We start from the raw sequence: 23,589 nt of genomic DNA, 5'->3' as shown, positions 1-23,589 counted from the left end.
TGGGAATATCGTTAGCACCTAGTTAGGGCTGGAAAGAAACTTATTTGGAGCAAGCTAGAGCAATGAAAAAAACTCTGCAAGGACATAGGGTTTGGAAAACATTCTTCCCAAAGAGTAACAATGAAAGAGCTTGCAAGCAGTAAGAGCTGGGAACTCGTTAGCACCTGGTTAGGGCTGGAAAGAAACATTTTGAGCACGTTAGACCAATGGGAGAAAAACCCTGCAAATACTTAGGGCGTAGAAAACATTTTTTGCAGAGAGTAACAATGAAAGGGCCTGCAAGGTAAAAGCTGGAAGATCGTTAGCACCTAGTCAGGGCTGGAGGGGGGGGGGAAGCTACATTCAGAGTATAAGATGCACCCTAATTATCAGCCTCTTTTAGGAAGGAAAAAGGTGCATCTTATATTCCAAAAAATATGGTAGGAGTGCTTCTGAGTTTAACATTGAGATGCTCAGGCCCCAAGCTGAATCTTTGCTTTGGTTCGATTCTGCTTTCTGATTGTGGCCGCCCACCAAGACGGATTCTTTTCCCCCAAATTGAGATGTATTTTTTTTTTTTTTAAATTTATTAGTTTTCGAAAAAAGACAGGCAAGACATACATACCTTTAACATATATTTGGGGCTACAATTACCCCACTTATTATAGAAGTCTTTCTAATACAGAAAAGGAATATACTAAAATTTATATAATCAACCTAGTAGTTTGAATGAAAAGAAGAATTTTTATTTTTATATAGTTTAACCATTGATAACTATGATTATAAAAGAATGAACTATTTTTATACATTTACATTACTTTCAGGTCATTTAGTATTTTTGTTTCTTTTTAATTTAACCATACGTAAACCTTATTCCAAATATTATAAAAATCAGATTCTTCTTGATTATTTAGCCGCCTGGTCATCGTATCCATTTCAGCACATTCAATGATTTTCCTTATTATATCCTCCTCCTTGGGAATGTCTTCTCCTTTCCAGTTTTGTGCGTAAACTATCCTAGCCGCTGTCAAAATATGAGTAATTAAGAAAAGAATATCTTTTTTATATTTTTGTTTTGTTATACCTAATTTTAAAAATTCTGGGGTTTTCTTTATGTCCTGTAAGGTAATTTCTTTTATCCACTTTTCTATTATGTTCCAATATGATTTAGTTTTAGGACAGGTCCACCACTGGTGGTAATAGGAACCTATTTCTTGCTTACATTTCCAACAATTTTGGGATATGTTAGGAAAATTGAGATTTTAATGAGAAGCTGGGAAACAGCTGTAGTGTCCTGCGGTTTAAGGAGATATTTATTCTAAATACAGTGATACCTTGTCATATAAACTTAATTGGTTCCAGGACGAGGTTCTTAAGGTGAAAAGTTTGTAAGACGAAACAATGTTTCCCATAGGAATCAATGGAAAAGCGATTAATGCGTGCAAGCCCCAAATTCACCCCTTTTGCCAGCTGAAGCGCCCATTTTTGTGCTGCTGGGATTCCCCTGAGGCTCCCCTCCATGGGAAACCCCACCTCCAGACCTCTGTGTTTTTGTGATGCTACAATTTCACTGAGGGTCCCCTTGCTGGGCAACCCCACCTCCAAAATTCCGTTGCCAGCGAAGCGCCCGTTTTTGCGCTGCTGGGATTCTCCTGCTGGGATTCCCTGCAGCATCACAAAAACATGGAAGTCCGGAGGTGGGGTTTCCCATGGATGGGAGCCTCAGGAGAATCTCAGCAGCGCAAAAAACGGGTGCTTCATTGGCAACGGAAGTCCGGAGGCGGGGCATCTCAGCGGCGGGCGGTGGGTTTGTAAGGTGAAAATAGTTTGTAAGAAGAGGCAAAAAAAATCTTAAACCCCAGGTTTGTATCTCGAAAAGTTTGTATGACAAGGTGTTTATAAGATGAGGTATCACTGTATGTGATTCTCCCCATCGAGCCAAACATTCTCCCCCCTCACCCCCCCCCCTCCAGGGAGAACAGCGCCACCTACTGTGGTCAATGAGGTTCACTATGGACTTAAATTGAAAAGGGAGACCCCACAGGATAACCCTTATTTGTGCTTTTGAGGCTGGGATAAAAGAAAATCTGCATTGTGCTTTGAACATGGCTTAGGAACACCACTTTAATTGCGTGTGTGTGTGCGCGTGCGTGTGTGGTTTTTAATTGTTTTTTTAAAAAAATATTTGGATTTTTTTTTTAAAGTACCTATTTTGCTTTTTGCTTTTCTTAAATCACAAGATCAGGAATAAGAATGTTGCAGAAAGCAGACCTTTGCCAAAGAGTGGCCTGTGAATGACTTGAAGTCAACCCCACCACCACCACCATTTCAAACAGCATTCTCCTTGGGATTTTATCTAAAGTCCTGCTATATCCAGAAGAGATCTCAAAAGCTGCATTAGCTGGGATTTTGGGGGGCATCATCCTGCTGTATCTGGAAGGCCGTATTAAGTGATCTGGGATTAAATCTTATATCTGGCCATCTGTAATGCATCATTCATATTTATTTTTTATCTATCTATCTATCTATCTATAGTATCTATCTATCTATCTTTCTTTCTTCTAGCTGTCATCTATCATCTATCTACCTATCTATCTATCTATCTTTCTTTCTTTCTTCCTTCCATCTGTCATCTATCATCTACCTATCTATCTGCCTGCCTACCTACCTACCTACCTATCTATCTATCTATCTATCTATCTATCTATTATTAAATGATCTGGGTTTCGGAGAGGGGCGGCATATAAATCCAATAAATCTAATCTAATCTAATCTAATCATCTGTAATGCATCATTCATATTTATTTTTTTATCTATCTGTCTATCTATCTATCTATCTATCTATCTTTCTATCTATCTTTCTTTCTTTCTTCCTTCCTTCTATCTGTCATCTATCATCTACCTATCTACCTATCTACCTATCTACCTATCTACCTATCTACCTATCTACCTATCTATCTATCTATCTATCTATCTATCTATCTATCTATTATTAAGTGATCTGGGTTTAAATCTCATATCTGGCCATCTGTAATGCATCATTCATATTTATTTTTTTATCTATCTATCTATCTATCTTTCTTTCTTCCTTCCTTCTATCTGTCATCTATCATCTACCTACCTACCTACCTACCTTTCTATCTATCTATCTATCTATCTATCTATCTATCTATCTATCTATCTATTATTAAGTGATCTGGGTTTAAATCTCATATCTGGCCATCTGTAATGCATCATTCATATTTATTTTTTTATCTATCTATCTATCTTTCTTTCTTTCTTCCTTCCTTCTATCTGTCATCTATCATCTACCTACCTACCTACCTTTCTATCTATCTATCTATCTATCTATCTATCTATTATTAAGTGATCTGGGTTTAAATCTCATATCTGGCCATCTGTAATGCATCATTCATATTTACTTTTTATCTATCTATCTATCTATCTATCTCTTTCTCTCTTTCTTCTAGCTGTCATCTATCATCTATCTACCTATCTATCATCTATCTATCTATCTATCTATCTATCTATCTATCTATCTATCTATCTATCTATCTATCTATCTATCTATTATTCCCCTCCTTTATTATATGTAAAATTAATTCATGGTATCGAATATATCCACCACATCTTCCTTCTCCTATTTTCCCCCACAAAAAAACGATCCAGCGAGGCGAACATTCAAATAAAATGTCCAAAATGTGGATCTCATGCACCGCATACCAAATTACAATTGCAAGGACAGAGCATCTTGATTGACAGGGCTGTCTGCAAGCCCTTGATGACAATGCCATCAATCTCTGGCTCTTGTTGTTTTTTTAATTATTTATTTATTTGAGTGGCATGCCAGACTGTAGCGTATACCAGGTTAGGCTAGGAGTAAATGGAGAAGGAGAGCTGAGACGGAAGTGAGTTATAGGAATCCATTCCGTGTCTTTGCATGCTAAGTGACTCAGTCGGTCAGCCTAAACCAGAGGCCTCCAACATTTTGGGCACCAGGGACTGTTCTGTAGAGAGATTTTTTCCATGGACCAGAGAAGGCTCTTCACCTGGGTCCTGCCAGATGACATTGTTTTGTCAACGGAATCCGGAGAAGGCCGACTCTGTAGGACCTAATTGGTCGCTGGGAATGGGTGGGAATGGCGTTTCGGTAGTGAAAATGGAGCTGTGCTCGAAGCTTTGGATGACCAGTGGGCACACACGCATGTTGGAGCATGATTTGGCTTCTGTACATGCGCAGGAAGCAAAATTTCATGAGAGGACATGCGGTCGTGTGAGATTTTGGTGGTTTCTGCTTCGATGCAAGCGCGGAAGCAAAAAAAATCACTGAAATATTGCATGCTCGGACATCTTCATGCAAGATTTGCTTCCTGTGCATGTGCAAAAGCCAAATCTTGCGCCAATGCACACGTGCACACTCCGGTCACCCAAAGCTGCGCGCACAACTGCATCAGCAGCGGTGGCGAGCTGGAACCCCCGCCTGGGGCTACCCCTTTGATCCCCAATGAAGGTGGGGGATGCAGCTGAAACGTATTCCATGGCCGGTGGAAAAAGCGGGGGAGAGAGAGAGAGATCTAGGGAGGGAGGGATTGAGAGAGGGATTGAAGGATTGAGGGGGAGAGAGAGAGAGAGAGAGAGAAAGAAAGAAAGAGAGAGAGATCTAGGGAGGGAGGGATTGAGAGAGGGATTGAGGGAGAGAGGGAGAGAGAAAGAGAAAGAGAGAGAGAGATCTAGGTAGGGAGTGATTGAAAGAGGGATTGAGGGAGAGAGGGAGAGAAAGAGAGACAGAAAGAGAAAGAGAGACAGAGAGAAAGAGAGACAGAGAGAGAGATCTAGGGAGGGAGGGATTGAGAGAGGGATTGAGGGAGAGAGGGAGAGAAAGAAAGAAAGAAAGAGATCTAGGGAGGGAGGGATTGAGAGAGGGATTGAGGGAGGGAGGGAGGAAGGGACAGAGAGAAGGGGAGCACCTTAATTGGAAATCAATCTCTGACCCAGTGAAAGGCGGGGGCTGCTCCGTGCTGAGAACAAAATGGACAGTGAACAGTTCCCAGCCCAGCCACCCCTCCCCCCCTTCCCCTGTTGACCACTTTGGAAAAAGCCCACAAGTGTGAAGTTTACATCTCAGCCTTGTGACGAAGAGGCTCCTGTGGGAGGCGAGAGCCAAAGGTACCATCTGCCAAAGTTGTGCGCACACAAGGCATAACATAACAAGGCAGTCTTTGTTCGGCTGCAAAGTCTCGCTCGGTCCCGTCAAGATGGACGGGGCTGTTGCTTCTTTCCCGGCCCATGTGGGGGCCCTTCTGGCATGGACCACCGCCTGGCTTGGGGAGATCAACCTGGCTCACCTCCCTTCCTCCAGTTCCCACCCACCCACCCCCTAACCGAACACCCGGTTCTTGGGTGGGTTCAAGAGAACCTCTCGCAGGATGAGATGCAAGAGTGAAAATAAAATTTCTTTTGCCTGGGGCAGGGCCCCTTTGGGAAACTGGGGATAATACCACCATGATCATAAATGTGAAAAATGTAAGCCACTTTTTTTCAGGGCTGTTGCAACTTTGAACGGTCATTAAACAAACTGTTGTAAGTCAGTTGTTATAAGAGCGACCAGGATGATTAGGGCAGTGCTTCCCAACCTTGACAATTTGAAGATATCTGGACTTCAACTCCCAGAATTCCCCAGCCAGCATTTGCTGGCTGGGGAATTCTGGGAATTGGAGTCCAAATATTTTCAAGTTGCCAAGGTTGGGAAACACTGGATTATTATTATTATTTAATTATTTTTATTATATTATTATTATCATCATCATCATCATCATCATCATCATTATTTATTGGATTTGCATGCTGCCCCTCTCCGTAGACTCGGGATGGCTGACAACAGTGATAAAAAAACAGCATATAACAATCCAATATTAAAACAACTAAAAAACCCTTATTATAAAACCAAACATACATACAAACATACTATGCATAAATTGTAAAGGCCTAGGGGGAAAGAGTATCTCAGTCCCCCCCATGCTTGACGGCAAAGGTGGGTTTTAAGAAGCTTATGAAAGGCGAGGAGGGTGGGGGCAATTCTAATTTCTGGGGGGAGTTGGTTCCAGAGGGCCGGGGCCGCCACAGAGAAGGCTCTTCCCCTGGGTCCTGCCAAACGACATTGTTTAGTTGACGGGACCCGGAGAAGGCCCACTCTGTGGGACCTAACTGGTCGCTGGGATTCGTGCAGCAGAAGGTGGTCCCAGAGATTAGGGACTGGAGGCAAAAACATACGAAAAACGGTTGCGGGAACGAGGCATGGCAAGTCTAGTGAAGAGAAAGACCAGGGGAGACACGACAGCAGTCTTCCAATATTTGAGGGGCTGCCACAGAGAGGAGGAAGGGGTCAAGCTATTTTCCAAAGCCCCCAAAGGCCAGACAAGGAATAATGGATGGAAACTAAACAAGGAGCGGTTCAGCCTGGAAATAAGGAGGAATTTTCTGACACAGAGAGAACCAACCCATGGACCGGAAGTTGCCTTCAGTAGTTGTGGGAGCTTCATCACTGGAGGCTTTCAAGTAGAGACAGGACTTCCATCTTTCAGAAATGGTCCCCTGCTTGGGTGTGTGGTGGTGTCATTCTAACCCTAACCCAAACCCTTGACAGGAGTGACGTCAAGTTGCCACCTTTAAGCCACCACTCCCTGGTCACATGATCAAGCCACTCCCACCCGGTCACATGGCTGAAAGGTCACCCACAAAATAAGCCACGCCCACAGTAAAAAAATTGCAGCCCTTCACTGAGAAGGATATTGCAAAATCTCCATTCCCACCCCACTTCTGGGAAACTCCCCCCCCCCAGAGGTGGCATTCACAGGTTCTCCAAACTATTTAAAAAATTCCGCTACTGGTTCTGCAGAACCTGCTGCTTTTCACCTCCCTTGATGGACTAGATCAGTGGTCCCCAACCTTTTTTCCACCAGGGACCAGTTTCCGCAAGACAATTTTTCTATGGCCCGGTGGGGGCGGAAAGGGGGTTTAGCTTATCATTCCATTGTCTCTCTCCCCCCCCTTTTTTAATTTTGCGGGGGAGTTGAGGTGACAGAGGGAGGAAGGTTAGGAGGGGGCGGTTTCCTGTCTCTTTCCCCTCCTGTTCACTCGGGACCGCCGTTTGCCTTCAGCAGTTCCAGAGGACATCCCCCCCCCCGTTCCGGCTGGGATTGCAGCAAGGAATCCCAGAGCAGGGGGAGGTGCCTCCACGGACACAGTCACCTTCCTTTGCGATCGCTGCCTGCTTGGAGCGCCCACCACTGCCAGGTCTGGTAATTTTCTTGCAGCAAGGAATCCTTCCAAAAGAAAATTACCAGAGCTGGTGGTGGGGGTTTCATGGTCACACCCCCCCCCCTGGCTTCGCTCCCACCCAGGACCCCGGGAATAGGGTGGGGGAGCCTAGCAAAAAAGAGCTGCACAATGCCAAAGCCTTTTCGTTTGAGCTGCAGGCAGAGCGTGGGCTTTGCAAGGGCTTCGCAAGGAGGAAATAGACCACTTTCGACGAGAGAAGAAAGACAGGAAAGGAAGAAAGCAAGCAAGCAAAGGTTTTCTCAGCCCGAGGCAAATGGCGGTCCCAAGTGAACGTGAGGGGAAAGAGACAGGAAACAGCTTGGCACTCGCCGGCTCCACAGCAGCTGCTGACTCCGCGGACCGGTGCAACATGCCTTGCGGCCCGGTACTGGTCCGCAGACCGGCGGTTGGGGACCCCTGGACTAGATGACCTTCCAGATCCCTTCCTAGTTATTCTGTTCTGATAGGTTGCAGACACCACTCCAGGAAACCCCGGCCATTCTCCCATTCCCCTCTTTGTGTCTGTGGGTTGTGTATGTGTGTGTTATGTGTCTGTGTGTTGTGTCTGTGTGTTGTGTCTGTGTGTGTTGTGTGTCTTTGTGTGCGTGTTGTGTATCTGTGTGTTGTATGTATGTTGTTATTGTTGTTATTATTGTTGTTATTATTGTTGTTATTATTTTGCTGTTGTTGTTGTTGTTGTTATTATTATTATTATTATTATTATTATTTATTAGACTTGTATGCCACCCTTTTGGGAAGACTCTCAGAGACATGTGTGTGTGTTGTCTCTGTGTTATGTGCCTCTGTGTGTTGTGTCTGTGTGTGTGTTGTGTGCATGTTGTGTCTCGGTGTGGTGTGGTGTGTGGTGTGTGTCTGTGTCTTTTTCTGTGAGTTGTGTCTGTGTGTTGTGTGTCTGTGTGTGTTGTGTGCCTGTTGTGTCTCTCTGTGTGTATGTGTGTTGTGTTGTGTGTGCATGTGCACGTGTTGTCTCTGTGTTATGTGTCTCTCTGTGTTGTTTCTGTGTCTGTTGTGTCTGTTGTGTGCCTGCTGTGTGTCTCTCTGTGTGTGTGTGTGCGTGTGCATGTTGTCTCTGTGTTATGTGTCACTGTTGTGTCTCTGTGTGTTGTGTGCGTGTTGTGTGTCTGTGTGTGTTGTGTCTGTGTGGGTGTGTGTTGTGTGTCTCTGGGTGGGTGTTTTGGGGTGTGTGCGCGCGTGCATTCCCTTTGCGCGGAACGGGCCGCCTTTCCCGAGGTTCCGGCCGGGGCCCCCCGCAGCCTTCGCTAGCTCGCTTTCCCCAAACCTCCCCAACAGGCGCGCCTGGCATCCAAGCTCCGCCACCGCCTCGCTTCCTGCCTTGGGCGCGATTGGTTGGCACCCGGGCTGCGCTTTGTGTGTGTGTGTGTGTGTGTGTACAGTATTTGTATGCCTGGGCAGGCGGGATCCTCCGCCTGGTGGCTTAGACACGCCGAGCCGAGCCCGGGAGCTCATTGGAAGGCTGGGAGGAGTGATTGACGGCCGGGGCTGTTTGCAGGGAAGAGAAACGGAGGCGGGGTGGGTTGGAGGAGGAGGAGAAGGAGGCCATTCCTACCAGGCTCAGTTGCTGCGGCTGCCGAAGTTGGCTGCGCCACCGGACGCTCCCGTTTGCCTTTCCCCCTTTATATATATCTCTATATCTCTACAATATTTTGACTTGCTGCTCCGTTGTCTCTGTGTGCTCTTCTGCTGATCCCGGTTTTTCTTCTCTCCTTCCGTGCCTCCTCTTCCTCCTCCCTCCTCCCTCTTCTCTCTCTCTCTCTCTCCTTCTCCTTCTCCGCCCCGACTCTCCTTCTCCTTGGAAACCGACTCTTCTCGCAGGGAGAGCCTAGTGGTTAGATCTGAAGCTGGATGGATGGTTATGGGGAAAGGGGCAAGCGCCAAAGCCCTCGGAGTGATCCAGTTCTTCCTCTTGTGCCTCTCCATCTTCCCCGCAGGTAAGGAACCCTCGCCGGGTCTCTCCCCGCGTCCCTTGGCTTTGTCTGTCTGCTTTTGGGGTTTAAAAAAAAAAATCTTAGAAACTTGGGGGAAAAGGAGGGTCTTTTGCAAAACCAAGATGGATTGCTGGTCCCCCCCCCTCAAGGAAGGCCTCGTCCTTCGGCCCCTTGGTCCCTCTTAAAAAGCACCGGGTGTTTTTTTTAAACCCAGCCGGATGCCCTCCATCCCGGACAGGCTGTTTTATTCTTTTTATTTTAATTAATTTTTAAAAATAAATGTCTCCCTTATATATGGTAGTTATTCCTTCGCTCGGCTTTTGTCTGTCGCCTAAGACGGAGTCCCCTTCAAAAGCCTCCCTGGCGAGAGGCGAGAGAGGAGCGCACGCCAAAAAAAGAGAAAGAAAGTACATTTGGGAAGAGTTGGAAAAGAACCCCGCTGGTTCTTAGTTTAGTTGGCTGGGAAGCGAATTGGCGAGGCTGGGGGGGGCTCTGCCTTTACAATTTGGGGGGTGGGGGCAAAACAAAGCCATGGGGTGATTTTGGAGGCAGGCAACCAACCCCTCTTTCCTTCGCTATTCCGAGATTTCGGGACCTTGCCAAAATCGCTTTTGCGCAATTTAACGCGGCGGTTGTTTTTTTAAGTTTTCTCTTCCCGGTGGTCCTTCCCGGAGCGCTGGGTTTTTGGACCTCCGGGTTCCTCAACAGGATCCTTGGACCTGGCGAGGGATCTACCCCAAAGATCCCGCCTTCCTCGGAGGATCTGCTGCTTCTTTTAGATCTCTTCCTTCGGGTCCCCGGTGATGTTCCCGGTCTCCAAAAAGGCCCATCGGATCCTCCCCTACCTCGCCGTTTAAATCGTGGGTTTTTCGGCCAAACCCTTTCTGAACCCGGGTCCTTTTGGAGAAGGTTTCTTTCTAGAGAAGGCGCTTCCCTGCTCCTCGTTTGGAGAGTCCCCGGTTCGCCTTCTCGGGGGTTGTTTATGTAAAGAGTTTGCACAAATAATAACAAGGAGTCTCTGGAAATCGTTGCGCGCGCGTGGTCGCCGATCGCCTTGATTTTAATTTCTTCGGGCTTTGGAAAGAAGTTAGAATTTTTATTTTATTTTATTATTTTGTGGGGTGGGATGTACGGGGGGGGCGCGCGGAGGAGGAAGATGGCGCCGTGGACCTGACAGCCGGACTTAACTTTGCTCCGTTGAATGCCAGTTTTGATTGTTGTTCTCCGCAACTTGGGGGCCGGGAGAAGACGGGAATGAAGCAGAAAGGAATGAACATGTGGAGGCCCGCTTTTTGGCGGTGGGGTCGGGGTTAGGGGGGTGGAAAGAAGTGTGTGAAAGGCTTGTTGTGCCGGCCGAATGGTTTCCCGGCTGGGACCTGCGCTTGTGTTCGTTTCTTGTGCTTTGAGCTACGTTGCCAGATGTTGATCTGAGTAATATTATTTCAAAGCCCAAAGAAGGAGGACAGCTGTTGGGGGGAGGGAAACACAGGCGCTGGGAATGTTTTGATCTCTTTTCTTGATTCTCCCCCCCCCTTCCTCGCCTCCCATCCCCCTCCCTCCCGTTGCCTCGTTCTTGTTTATTTGCGAGTTTTCCTTCGCTTTAGTTGCAGGCGAGTGTATTTAATTTCCAGAATCCCCGCTTTCTCTCTCTTTCTCTCTCCTCCTTCTCCTTTCTTCTTCTCTTTCTTCTTTCTTCTTCTCTTTTGCCTCCTTTCTCCTCCTTCTCTTTTTCTTCGCTTCTTCTCTTCCTTTTTCTCTTCTTTCTTCTTCTCTTCCTCCTCTTTCTTCTCCTTTCTTCTCCTCTTCCTCCTCTTCTCTTTCTTCTTCTCTTTCTTCTTCTCTTTTGCCTCCTTTCTCCTCCTTCTCTTTCTTTTTCTTCACTTCCTTCTCTTCCTTTTTCTCCTCTTTCTTCTTCTCTTCCTCCTCTTTCTTCTTCTCTTTTGCCTCCTTTCTCCTCCTTCTCTTTCTTTTTCTTCACTTCTCCTCTTCCTTTTTCTCCTCTTTCTTCTTCTCTTCCTCCTCTTTCTTCTCCTTTCTTCTCCTCTTCCTCCTCTTCTCTTTCTTCTTCTATTTTGTCTTCTTTCTCCTTCCCCTTCTTCTCTTTCGTCTCCTTTCTCCTCCTTTCTTCGCTTCTCTCCTCCTCTTCATCATCATCATCTTCTTCTTCTCTTCCTCCTCTTCTTCACCAGCCCCCCCCCCCCCCCAGTTTGTTTTCACGAAGTCCTGGGGGGAAAGGAGCGAAATGTTCAGCATCAGGGCTGGAAAAAAAACCCCGCCATCTGTTTCCAATGAATTCCCCCACTGCTTTTTCACAGCGTTTCTGGCAGATCCTGCTTTGCAAATTCCTGCATGCTTCTTTGGGTTGGGGGAAGGGAGCGTAACTTCACACTGGCGGAGTTGTTCCCTTCCAAAACTCTCCGATTTCGTGGCCGCTGGGCTTGTTTTCTCTGCCCCCCTCCCCTCCCCACCGGCTCCAGGCGAGGGAGAGGAGGGGGACACACAGGAGAAAGGGGGTAATGCGCGAGGGATAATTTGTCTGTTGATACAGGCTGCTGAGTGGCTTTTTTCTTTTTCTTTTTTTTTTCTGCAAAACCTCTTTTGCGGAGGTGAGAAATGATAACTGCCAGGGGAGCATTTTTTTTATATTAGAAACAAAGACCATCCAGCTTACAAACACCTGTGTGTGTGTGTGTGTGTGTGTGTGTGTGTGTGTGTGTTTTGCTTGAGTGTGCAGACACAATAATAATAATAATCCAATGGGAGCCACCAAAGTTGCCAAAAGTTCTTGCAAATGAACGAAGGGGTCGAAAATCAGTGGGACTTTTTTCAGTTCCAAAAATTTCTCAGACAGAGAACTGGCACACAACACACCTGGAATCACCATTGTGGAAAATAAAAATAAAATAAAAACAGCGGGTGCATCGTTTTTGCAATAACGCCAGGTGATGCCCGAATCGAAGAGGAAAAGCTAGGAAAAAATAATATCTGTGATTTGACAATTGAAGTTGAGCGATTGTGGAGGGAGAAGTTGAAGTCCAAGGGAGGAGCCCTTGGATCAATACCCAAAGGTCTTCTTAAACACATGAAAATTTTGAACGTATTAGACCTGAATAGTCTGACTTTGCGGAAAACCATCTTACTTGGAACGGCCTGTGTATTCAGAGGCTACATTAATAGCTCTTAGGCCTTTGGTTAGGACTTAAATGTTAAGTTTTTACCAGCCCCAGACTATGAATCGAATTGAAGAGTAAATCTTAAATGACAACAACAACAATAACCTCCTGACTTATCCCTAGTCTTTGGGAAGAAATCAATAGGTGGATAAAAACACCAACTCCTGTTTGAACATCTGGCTGCCTGTGGCACGAACTATATTCACTCCCCTCCCCACCACCATTGTTTCTTAACTTTTCAAACTTCACTATACTTCTCATGAAATGGATAACAGAACCAATAATCCTTTAGGAAATAGCCATGATGTTGTTAGTGGCAAAGTCATGTCTGACCCATCATGACCCAATGGACAACGTTCCTGCAGGCCTTCCTGTCCTCTATCATCCCCTGGAGTCCATTTAATCTCAGGCCGACTGCTTCAGTGACTCCATCCAGCCACCTCGTTCTCTGTCATCCCCTTCTTCTTTTACCCTCAATTGTTCCCAGCATTGGGCTCTTCTCCAGTGAGTCGTTCTTTCTCATTAGGTGGCCAAAATATTTGAGTTTCATCTTCAGGATCTGGCCTTCTAAAGAGCAATCAGGATGGATCTCCTCTAGGACTGACCGGTTGGATCCCCTTGCAGTCCAAGGGACTCGCAGGAGTCTTCTCCAGCACCATAGTTCAAGGGTCTCAATATGTTGGGGCTCAGCCTTCCTTATGGTCCAACTTTCACAGCCATACTTTGCAGCCAGGAAAACCACAGCCTTGACTATACACACTTTTATTGGCAGGGTACCGTCTCTGCTTTTTAATATGTTGTCTAGATTTGCCATAGCTTCCCTCCTCTTTCCTTAAACTGCCCATCTCCATCTTTGGGAAGGAGCTATGGAGTCCAAGCAAATCCAAAATTCTTTGAGGGGTTCTTGGTGCTCTCTAGGTTTGGCGGTGGTTGTTGTTTGAAGACATTTCATTACCCAAACTGGTAACATCATCAATGCTAGTATGTATATTTGGCTGGATATTTATTAATGTTTTTATACTGTTTTTATGTATTGTTCTTATTTATTGGAAGCCACCCAGACTCCTTTGGGAATTGGGCAGCGTACAAGAAAAATAGATAGATAGATAGATAGATAGATAGATAGATAGATAGATAGATAGATAGATAGATAGATAGATACTGTAAACACTGCAGATACTGTGGGTAGGTAGGTAGGTAGGTGGATGGATGGATAGATACATAGATACACAGATAGATACACAGATAGATACACAGATAGATAGATAGATAGATAGATAGATAGATAGATAGATAGATAGAGATAGATAGATAGATAGATAGATAGATAGATAGATAGATAGATAGATAGATAGATAGATACATAGATACATAGATACATAGATACATAGATGGATACATACATAGATAGATGGATACATACATAGATAGATGGATACATAGATAGATAGATAGATAGATAGATAGATAGATAGATAGATAGATAGATAGATAGATAGATAGATACATAGATACATAGATACATAGATACATAGATGGATACATACATAGATAGATGGATACATAGATAGATAGATGGATACATAGATAGATAGATAGATAGATAGATAGATAGATAGATAGATAGATAGATAGATAGATAGATAGATACATAGATACATAGATACATAGATAGATACATAGATAGATGGATACATAGATAGATGGATACATAGATAGATGGATACATAGATAGATGGATACATAGATAGATAGATAGATAGATAGATAGATAGATAGATAGATAGATAGATAGATAGATAGATAGATAGATGGATGGATACATAGATAGGTGGATACATAGATAGATAGATAGATAGATAGATAGATAGATAGATAGATAGATAGATAGATAGATAGATAGATAGATAGATACATAGATACATAGATACATAGATACATAGATACATAGATACATAGAAAACAAATACATAGATACATAGATACATAGATAGATACATAGATAGATACATAGATAGATACATAGATAGATACATAGATAGATAGATATGATAGGTGATGATTTACCTAGTTTGGGTGATGAAACATCTGCAAGAAACCCACCTAGCTGAGGAGAACAGCCAGGGACCCTTCCATTCCCACTCTGAGCTACAGAGATTTTCCTTTATTGGTACTAAATTCTTTTCTGGTGAAAACACAAGTCATGTTCCAAATCGCCCTGCAAGAAGGAACTTGATTTTCGATCTGGGGCGTTGTTTGCGCATCCATTTCCTTATTCTCAGGCTGAGCAGCCCAAATAGGAATGAATAATAAAAAGAGGTGGGGAACCCAGAAAGTATTCTTTTGACTTGGCAGTGTTTTGTTGTGTTTTTTTAAATGGGGGAGGAAGGGAAAGGAGCAACGAAGAAATCTTAGGTCTACTGTAGATGATGTTTTTTGTTCCAAAAAAACATCGACTTTGCTTGGCTGGGTTCAAATTCTGCCCAATTCATCTTGGTTGTAATCTCTTGGAGAGCAGTTAACTAAAAGGATCTTCCTGTTAACTAAAAGGGATATTTCTGGCAAAGGATTTATTTATTTATTTATTTGTTTGTTTGTTTGTTTGTTTGTTTGTTTATTTATTTATTTATCCATGCATTCATGCATTTATTTGTTTGTTTGTTTGTTTGTTTATTCGATTTGTATGCCACCCATCTCCGTAGACTCGGGGCGGCTAACAACAGTAAAAAGACAATATGAACAAATATAATATTAAAAGTAATGTAAAAAGCCCCAATTTAAGAAACCAATCATACATACAGACCTACCATGCATAAATTTTATAAGCCTAGGGGGAAGGGAATGTCTCAGTTCCCCCATGCCTGACGACAGAGGTGGGTTTTAAGGAGCTTACGAAAGGCAAGGAGGGTGGGGGCAGCTCTGATATCTGGGGGGAGTTGGTTCCAGAGGGTCGGGGCCGCCACAGAGAAGGCTCTTCCCCTGGGTCCCGCCAAACGACAACCCGGACAAGTCCAACTCTGTGGGACCTAACTGGTCGCTGGGATTCATGCAGCAGAAGGTGGTCCCGGAGATTCATTTATGCCTTTGTTTCCTCCTGCTAGGGCCAGACTATCCTTGCTGGTATTATTATTTTCCCTGGGGTTAATGGCCCTCTTCATTCACTTCAGATAACTAAGACTTGTGAAGATGTGTTTTTTTTCACAGTCTTCCTAGACTACTTCATTACTTTTTGCAAAGTTATTTAATCTCTTTTTAAGGTCTGGAAAGCTTGCAGCCTTCAACACTTCTTGCGGCAGAAGAGGGGGTGTGAAGGGGGTGTGACGAGATGAGAATTTGCAAAGGCTTATGCTCTGATAAATCAGTGGGTCTCTAAGGACCTACAGGGCTGAAGTCACCCCATATTAAATGCCCCCCTCCTTATCTCTGAGCAACATTGCTGCAAGCTTTGTTGTTGTTGTTTTTAAACACCATTTTGAGTTTCCTTTTTGTAGGAGTATAATAGTAATTATTTTACCAATAGATAGGCTGTAGATTGCACAATTGTTCCTTGATTTTGCAAGTTTGCAAATGCTCGATTCCTGGATGCCAAGAGAGGGTGGTGGTTTTTTTCCCTTGCTTTCCAAACTTTTCTTTGAGTAATCTACTCCAGGGGTCAAAAGGGCTTCGGGGCCAGGATAGAAACTTTTTTTAAAAAAAGCATCCCTTCGAGTTCACATTCAGTTAAAAATAATTCCAGAAAATGCAAAACCAAAGAAGCAGCTTCTTGGATGAGAAGAAAAAAGGAAAAACAAAACAAAACCAGAAAGTCCAGTTGCCTTTTTGGAAAAGCACCTTGGGGACAACTATGACCTGGATAATTGAGAATTTCCGTAGACATCCTACAAATGCAGTTATTCTCCATGTATTTTGATCAGGTGTTGTCCTGCCCTTCCCCTGTTCAGTCACATTGGGCCAGAACCAGGGCAGTGAAGGGCTGCAAAAAAAATTTACTACCACACTGTGGGCGTGGCTTATTTTGTGGGTGTGGCTTGCCATCCATGTGACCAGGTGGAAGCGGCTTGACAATCATTTGACTGGCTTAAAGGTGGCCAACTTGACATCACTCACGTCAAGGGTTTGGGTTAGGGTGCCTGGCCTCTTCTCTCCTCAAAGAGATATAATTTCCCTAACTATTTACTATTACTGAACATCCAAAATATACTATTTAATTCTATGTATATATGCCATATCTGTACATACATATTACACACAGGCACACAAAAATATACATTAATATATAAACTGTATGTGTATGTACGCACACACACACAAAGCTCTTTTAAAATGATACACATTCAACCTCATTTACTGCTATAGGAAAAACATACCCAGAGCTCAGAAGGGGGGGGAAAGAAAAAAAAAATCAAAATTTTTCTACCAGATCTGTGTACCTGATCAAAATTTTTCTACCGGTTCTGTATACCTGACTGTACCCATAGGAACACATCACTGCTTGACACCAACCAGATTTATTTATTTTGAACAAACAAGCAAACACTAATAATTTACTAAATAATAATGTATTAGATTTGTATGCCGCCCTTCTCTCTGGACTTGGAGCGGCTCACAACAAAATAACACATATAATATTAAAAATCATTAAAAACCCAACATTAAAACCATGCAACACAATCACTCCATGCATAAACTATATATGCATTTATTTATTTATATTTGATTTGATTTGATTTGATTTGATTTGATTTGATTTGATTTGATTTGATTTGATTTGATTTGATTTGATTTGATTTGATTTGATTTGATTTGATTTGATTTGATTTGATTTGATTTGATTTGAATGCCGCCCCTCTCCGTAGACTCGGGACGGCTCATAACAACAATAAAACAATTCAAGACAAATCTAATAATTTAAAAACATTTTTAAAAACCCGTCATTAAAGCAGACATACACACAAACATACCATACATTAATTGTATAGGCCCGGGGGAGATGTCTCAATTCCCCCATGCCTGACGGTAGAGGTGGGTTTTAAGGAGTTTACGAAAGGCAAGGAGGGTGGGGGCGGTTCTAATCTCAGGGGGGAACTGGTTATAGAGGGTCGGGACTGCCACAGAGAAGGCTCTTCCCCTGGGACCTGCCAAACGACATTGTTTAGTCGATGGGACCCAGAGAAGGCCAACTCTGTGGGACCTAAGCGGTCGCTGGGATTCGTGTGGCAGAAGGCGGTCCCAGAGATATTCTGGTCCGATGCCTGACCAAATTGTCTTGGTGTGCAGTGCTCTATAGCAGTGATGGCGAACCTTTTCTCCCTCGGGTGCCGAAAGAGCGTGGATGTGTGCTATTGCCCGTGCACGAGTGTCCACACCCATAATTCAATGCCTGGGGAGGGCGAAAGCAGCTTCCCTCGCCCCCAGGAGGCCCTCTGGAGACCAGAAACGGCCTGTTTCCCAACTTCTGGTGGGCTCAATAGTTCGTGTTTTGCCCTCCCCAGGCTCCAAAGGCTTCCCTGGAGCCAGGGGAGGATAAAAACGCCCTTCCCCATCCCCCCAGAGGATCTCTGGAAGCCAAAAACGCCCTCCCAGAGCCTCTGTGCGAGGCAAAAATTAGCTGGCCAGCACACACATTCATGTTGGAGCTGAGCTAGAGTAACGGCTCACATGCCAGCAGATATGGCTTCACGTGCCACCTGTGGCACCCGTGCTATAGGTTCGCCATCACTGCTCTATAGCGTCATTTTGAGGGTAGGAGTTGAAACAATTTATGCTTAGGATGCTAGGGGTCAGTATTTCCTTGGCCCTCTTTTTGACTCATGCAGTACGCAAGGCATCTTTAAGTCCTGTATCAATGAATTTGCAGACTGAGGGTAGAGGAGTTGTTTTAACTCCAGTTATCTTCTGAGTAAATGCTGTGGAAGGGGGAATGTCAACAGCTGGTAACATAGAAGTGTTAACTGAAGCCTGGTGATGTGAAAAGATGGTAGGCCCAATCTTGGGAATGGGGAGGAATGAGTGTCGTGTGAAGGGGGAAGTTCCACAAATGTTGCTTGGTAGGAAATTTAAAAGAAACTGCGGGGAAGAAGCTGGAAATACAGGTAGCCTTCTAATTACGACTACCATTGAAGCCCACTGTCCACTAAGCAAGGCAGTTGGTTAAGCAACGTTTTGCCCCATTTTACAATCCGGCTTGCTACAGTTGCTAAGTGAGTCACTTCAATTATTATTATTTATTATTTATTTATTTATTTTATTTTTATTTTTATTTTTATTTATTATTTTTATTTATTATTTTTATTTTTATTTATTATTTATTATTTATTATTTTTTTATTTTTATTTTTATTATTATTATTAATTAGATTTCTATGCTGCCCCTCTTGGTAGAGAGGGTAACACAGAATTAGAACAAAGAAATAAGAACAAAATTAGAATACACTCTGCTCTTTACATAGAATTATTAGAACTGCTCAGAATATCGTTGGGCTCCAGCTACTAGACCTGGACGATATCTTCACATCTCGCTGTTTTAGAAAAGTGCACAACATTCTCAGAGACTCTTCTCATCCTAACCTTTTTGGACTGATTGGTTTTTGGCGTCATACGGATTTCGTTGCATGGGCATACTGTGTATATACGTACAATGACAATAAAGTATTCATTTATTTAACACAGTTGTCCGATAAATTGAGCTAATCTTCCAAGCACCCAAAATGGGGGTCATGGGATTTCAGGATGGGAACTGTTGGAAGGTACTTACCCACTCTCTTAATTAGTGATGGAAATGTTGGACTGAATTATGGTTGTAACCTGACGACCATCTGTATACTACCTGTATATGAGCTGTGGTGGCACAGTGGTTAGAATGCAGTACTGCAGGTAGTTCGATTCTCACCTGGCTCAAGGTTGACTCAGCCTTCCATCCTTCCGAGTTGGGTAAAATGAGGACTCAGATTGTTGGGGGCAAGAGGCCGACTCTGTAAATTGCTAGGGAGGGGCTGTAAAGCTCTGTGAAGTGCTAAGCCTAACTGCTATTGCAAATTAACTTTGCCCACTGCTAGGAGTTCGATCCTGACCGACTCGAGGTTGACTCAGCCTTCCATCCTTCTGAGGTGGGTAAAATGAGGATCCCAAATAGTTGAGGACCATATGTTGACTCTGTAAACTGCTTAGAGATGTCTGTAAAGCACTGTGAAGTGGTATAAAAGTCTAAACTCTATTGCTATACAGTCGCAGTGTTGCCAATCTGCCTGATTTCAAAACATGATGGAGAAATTCATGGTGGATCAGCTTGTTACTCGTAATGGCCTCTTGACTGCTGCAGGAACAGTAATAATAATAATTTATTAGATTTGTATGCCACCCCTCTCCGAAGGAAGACTCGGGAGTAGTTGTTCCTTCGCTGAATCTCTCTTCAACAAAGGTAGGCAGGTTTAAGCAATTTAGATTATTGTGTTCACGCAACGCACTGAGCCATAAAATAACCATGCAAAAGGGAATTTAGGCACATGCTAAGCTGAAAAGAGGCAGGCTGCTTTATGCTCAGTGTGTTGTAAGAAGGCAGAAAGTCCCTTTTTGTAATGCCAGAAAACAGAAAAATACAGCCGAGCATACTTGAATTAAGTACAGTAGTCCCTCGCTATACCGCGCTTCACCTACTGCGGCTTCACTTCATCGCGGGTTTCTGAGGAAGTCGATCGGCAGATTTAAACAGCCCGCCGAACTCGATCGGCAGGTTTTTCAAAAAAATAATAATATCTAAAATTGTAAATACTGTATTTAAATACTGTATCTAAAATAAATACTGTGTGGGAAGGGTTTATAAACACTTAAAACAATGAAAACTTACCAAACAATTACAATATAAATACTTAAATAAGTACTATTAGTCGATAAATTTCCCATCGTGGATTTCACCTATCGCGGCCAGGTCTGGAACGTAACACCAGTGATAGGTGAGGGACTACTGTGTTGGCGAACCTTTTTTTCCTTGGGTGCCAATTTCTTTTTTATTTTTTAAATAATCTTTATTCAATTTTATTACAAATATAAGAGAAAGAAATAACAAACAGAGTAAAAACAAGTCAATAATATATATATGGGTTGGTATTCATAACAAGTAAGGTCATAGTCCTGTTGGTATTATTAAAAAGCATATACTATATAATAGATATAAAATATAAAATATATGGTTGTATTAATATTATTGACAATAAAGAAAAAAAAAAGGAAAGAGAAGAAAAAGGGAAAGGTCATAGTGCTGTTGGTATTATTTAAAAGCATATAATATATAATAGATATAAAATATAAAATATATAGTTGGCATCGGACCAGAATATCTCCGAGACCGCCTTCTGCTGCACGAATCCCAGCGACCGATTAGGTCCCACAGAGTGGGCCTTCTCCGGGTCCCGTCAACTAAACAATGTCGGTTGGCGGGCCCCAGGGGAAGAGCCTTCTCTGTGGTGGCCCCAGCCCTCTGCAACCAGCTCCCCCAGAGATTAGAACTGCCCCCACCCTCCTTGCCTTTCGTAAATTCCTTAAAACCCACCTTTGTCGTCAGGCATGGGGGAACTGAGATATCTCCCCTGGGCCTTTATAATTTATGTATGGTATGTTTGTAGGTATGTCTGCTTAAAAATGGGTTTTTTTAACTATTTTAAATTTAAAATTGTAAATTATTAGATTTGTCAGGAACTGTTTTTATTGTGTTGTGAGCCGCCCCGAGTCTACGGAGAGGGGCGGCATACAAATCTAATAAAATGAAATGAAATGAATGAAATAGTTGTATTAATATTATTGACAAATAAAGGGAAAAAAAGGAAAGAGAAAGAAAAAGGGAAGGGAAGAAAACGATAAGAAAGATAGAAGGAAAAAAGAGGGAAGAAGGGAAGAAGAATTTCAAGAAGGGAGGAAGAATTTTAAGAAGGGAGGAAGAATTTCAGGATGGCCGAGCTGGTATTAGTTTGAGGGAAGCAAGTGAGTTGCTGGGCGGATTGGAGCGATCCAGACTGGAATTACGGGCTAGGAAGACCAAGTGGCTTTTGACACCTGGAAGAGAATCGGCCCGGCAGATCTGATGCGCGTGGGAAGGCTTTTTGGGAGGGGTAAGCATTAGAAACCAGAGTAATTGGAAGGGTTGCAAAATTAAGGCTGGGAAGGAAAATTGACCTCTCTATTGGGGTTAGTTAGATGCCCTGCGAAGGGAACTTATCTTGCCCATCTCTGTAGTAAATGCAGCGGTGCCTTTTCTCTTTAGGAGAGCTGGAAATTGCTTGTAAAACGTTTTTTTCCAAGAGCTCTGCAACCTGCAATTGTCAAATTTTGTAATTACGAGGGTGATCCCACAACGCTTTTGTTTCTGTTTTAATCACCTGCCGTAATCACCCTGGGTACTTACAAGGGTGGTGTGTGTGTGTATGTGTGTGGTTTATAGCAGCAGGAGGTAGGTTCCAAACCAGTTTTAAGGAGCTGGAAAATTCGGAGCCCAATCCAGGTTTGTTGGGCTGGCAGTGAATGGGAAAGCTATCTAGAGAAAAGGACTAGGGCAGTGGTTCTCAACCTTTGTAATGCTGCGACCCCTTAATACAGTTCCTCGTGTTGTGGTGACCCCCAACCATAAGTCTAGCACCAATTCTCCCAACAGAACTTAGAAACATAGAAGACTGACGGCAGAAAAAGACCTCATGGTCCATCTAGTCTGCCCTTATACTATTTCCTGTATTTTGTCTTACAATGGATATATGTCTCGCTGGAGGAAGGTCATAGAATGGGATGAAGATTACATGGAAAAATAGGGAGCATAGAAGAAACATCCTTCTTTCTTGTGTGTAAGTTTCATTGTGTTCAATAAATAGTTGTTGAAGAAACAAAATGTGGTGCACTACATTCTGGGCGACCCTGGTACATGCTGGTTTATCAATAATGAACCCCATGATCTCCTCCTTCTTCCTAGCATATTTCTGAAAGTGTAGGATCCATTTTTTGGATCATTGAACAACACTTGGCATGGTCAGCTGTGTCTCCAGGATGCAAGCTCACGGCTTGCTTATCTTTGCTGATGGTGTCTTGTCATCTCTGTTTTGGGTGCCCATGAAGTTGTTGTTGTTGTTGTTGTTGTTGTTGTTGTTTATTAGATGTGTATGCTGCCCTTCTCCAAAGACTATAGCCATTGACTTCTAGTTGGTAGGCAGTCTTGGCAATAGTGGAATGTGTTGCTCTCAGGATATGTCCATAGCAGCAGAGCCAGCCTACTCTCATCTTCTCCATAATTGGGGCCATGAATGAACCGTATTTTCACCTAGTCTTTTTCTAAGTTCTACAAATCCAGACAGTGAGTTTCAGTCAAGGTGAAAGGCTAAAGGGCTTTAACAGAATGTGGGGAGCACAGCTAAGGGGAGATAGAACCTCCATCTTCACAGCTCCCTGAAAATATATGGAGCAAACTTGGCAACTTTAAGACTCGTGGACTTCAACTCACAGAATTCTCCAGCCAGCTAGTTTGGCAGATCAAATCTCAGCAGGCTCAAGGTTGACTCAGCCTTCTATCCTTCCAAGGTCGGTAAAATGAGGACCCAGATTGTTGGGGACAATATACTTATTCTCCTGTAAACCATTTAGAAAGGGCTGTAAAGCACTGTGAAGTGGTATATAAATCTAAATGTATGAATGGGTAAAATTGATTTTAATATAACTAGGGATTTTATCTGTAGATAGCTATGTAATTTTAATTTGATTGGATTTGGAGTCCTTGAAGTCCTTGAAGAAGGGCAGTAGAGAAATCCAATAGATAAATAGGTAGATAGGTAGGTAGATCGATAGATAGGTAGATAGGTAGGTAGGTAGGTAGATTAGATAGATTAGATAGATAGATAGATAGATAGATAGATAGATAGATAGATAGATAGATAGATAGGTAGGTAGGTAGGTAGATTAGATTAGATAGATTAGATAGATAGGTAGATAGGTAGATAGGTAGGTAGGTAGGTAGATAGATTAGATAGATTAGATAGATTAGATAGATTAGATAGATAGATAGATAGATAGATAGATAGATAGATAGATAGATAGATAGATAGATAGATAGATAGATCTTAATCTAAACTCAAGCCTAAACCTAAATCTAAACCTATACCTAAATCTGAATCTAAATCTAAATCC

General features: G+C 43.1%; 1 protein-coding gene across 1 annotated transcript in view; it reads left to right on the top strand.

Annotated features, from left to right (window-relative positions):
- The first annotated feature begins 8,858 nt into the window (after nt 1–8,858).
- Nucleotides 8,859–23,589, top strand: part of RGMA (repulsive guidance molecule BMP co-receptor a) — a 41,038-nt gene continuing 26,307 nt past the window's right edge. The window contains exon 1 of the mRNA XM_070762094.1: nt 8,859–9,266. Coding sequence (XP_070618195.1) covers nt 9,185–9,266 — 82 coding nt within the window. The 5' untranslated portion in view covers nt 8,859–9,184. The remainder of the gene's footprint in view (nt 9,267–23,589) is intronic.

Source organism: Erythrolamprus reginae, chromosome 10 (genome assembly GCF_031021105.1).
Source record: "Erythrolamprus reginae isolate rEryReg1 chromosome 10, rEryReg1.hap1, whole genome shotgun sequence".
Classification (NCBI taxonomy): domain Eukaryota; kingdom Metazoa; phylum Chordata; class Lepidosauria; order Squamata; family Dipsadidae; genus Erythrolamprus; species Erythrolamprus reginae.
Note: the sequence above shows the minus strand (reverse complement) of the source record. Positions and strands in the feature narration are given on the sequence as shown.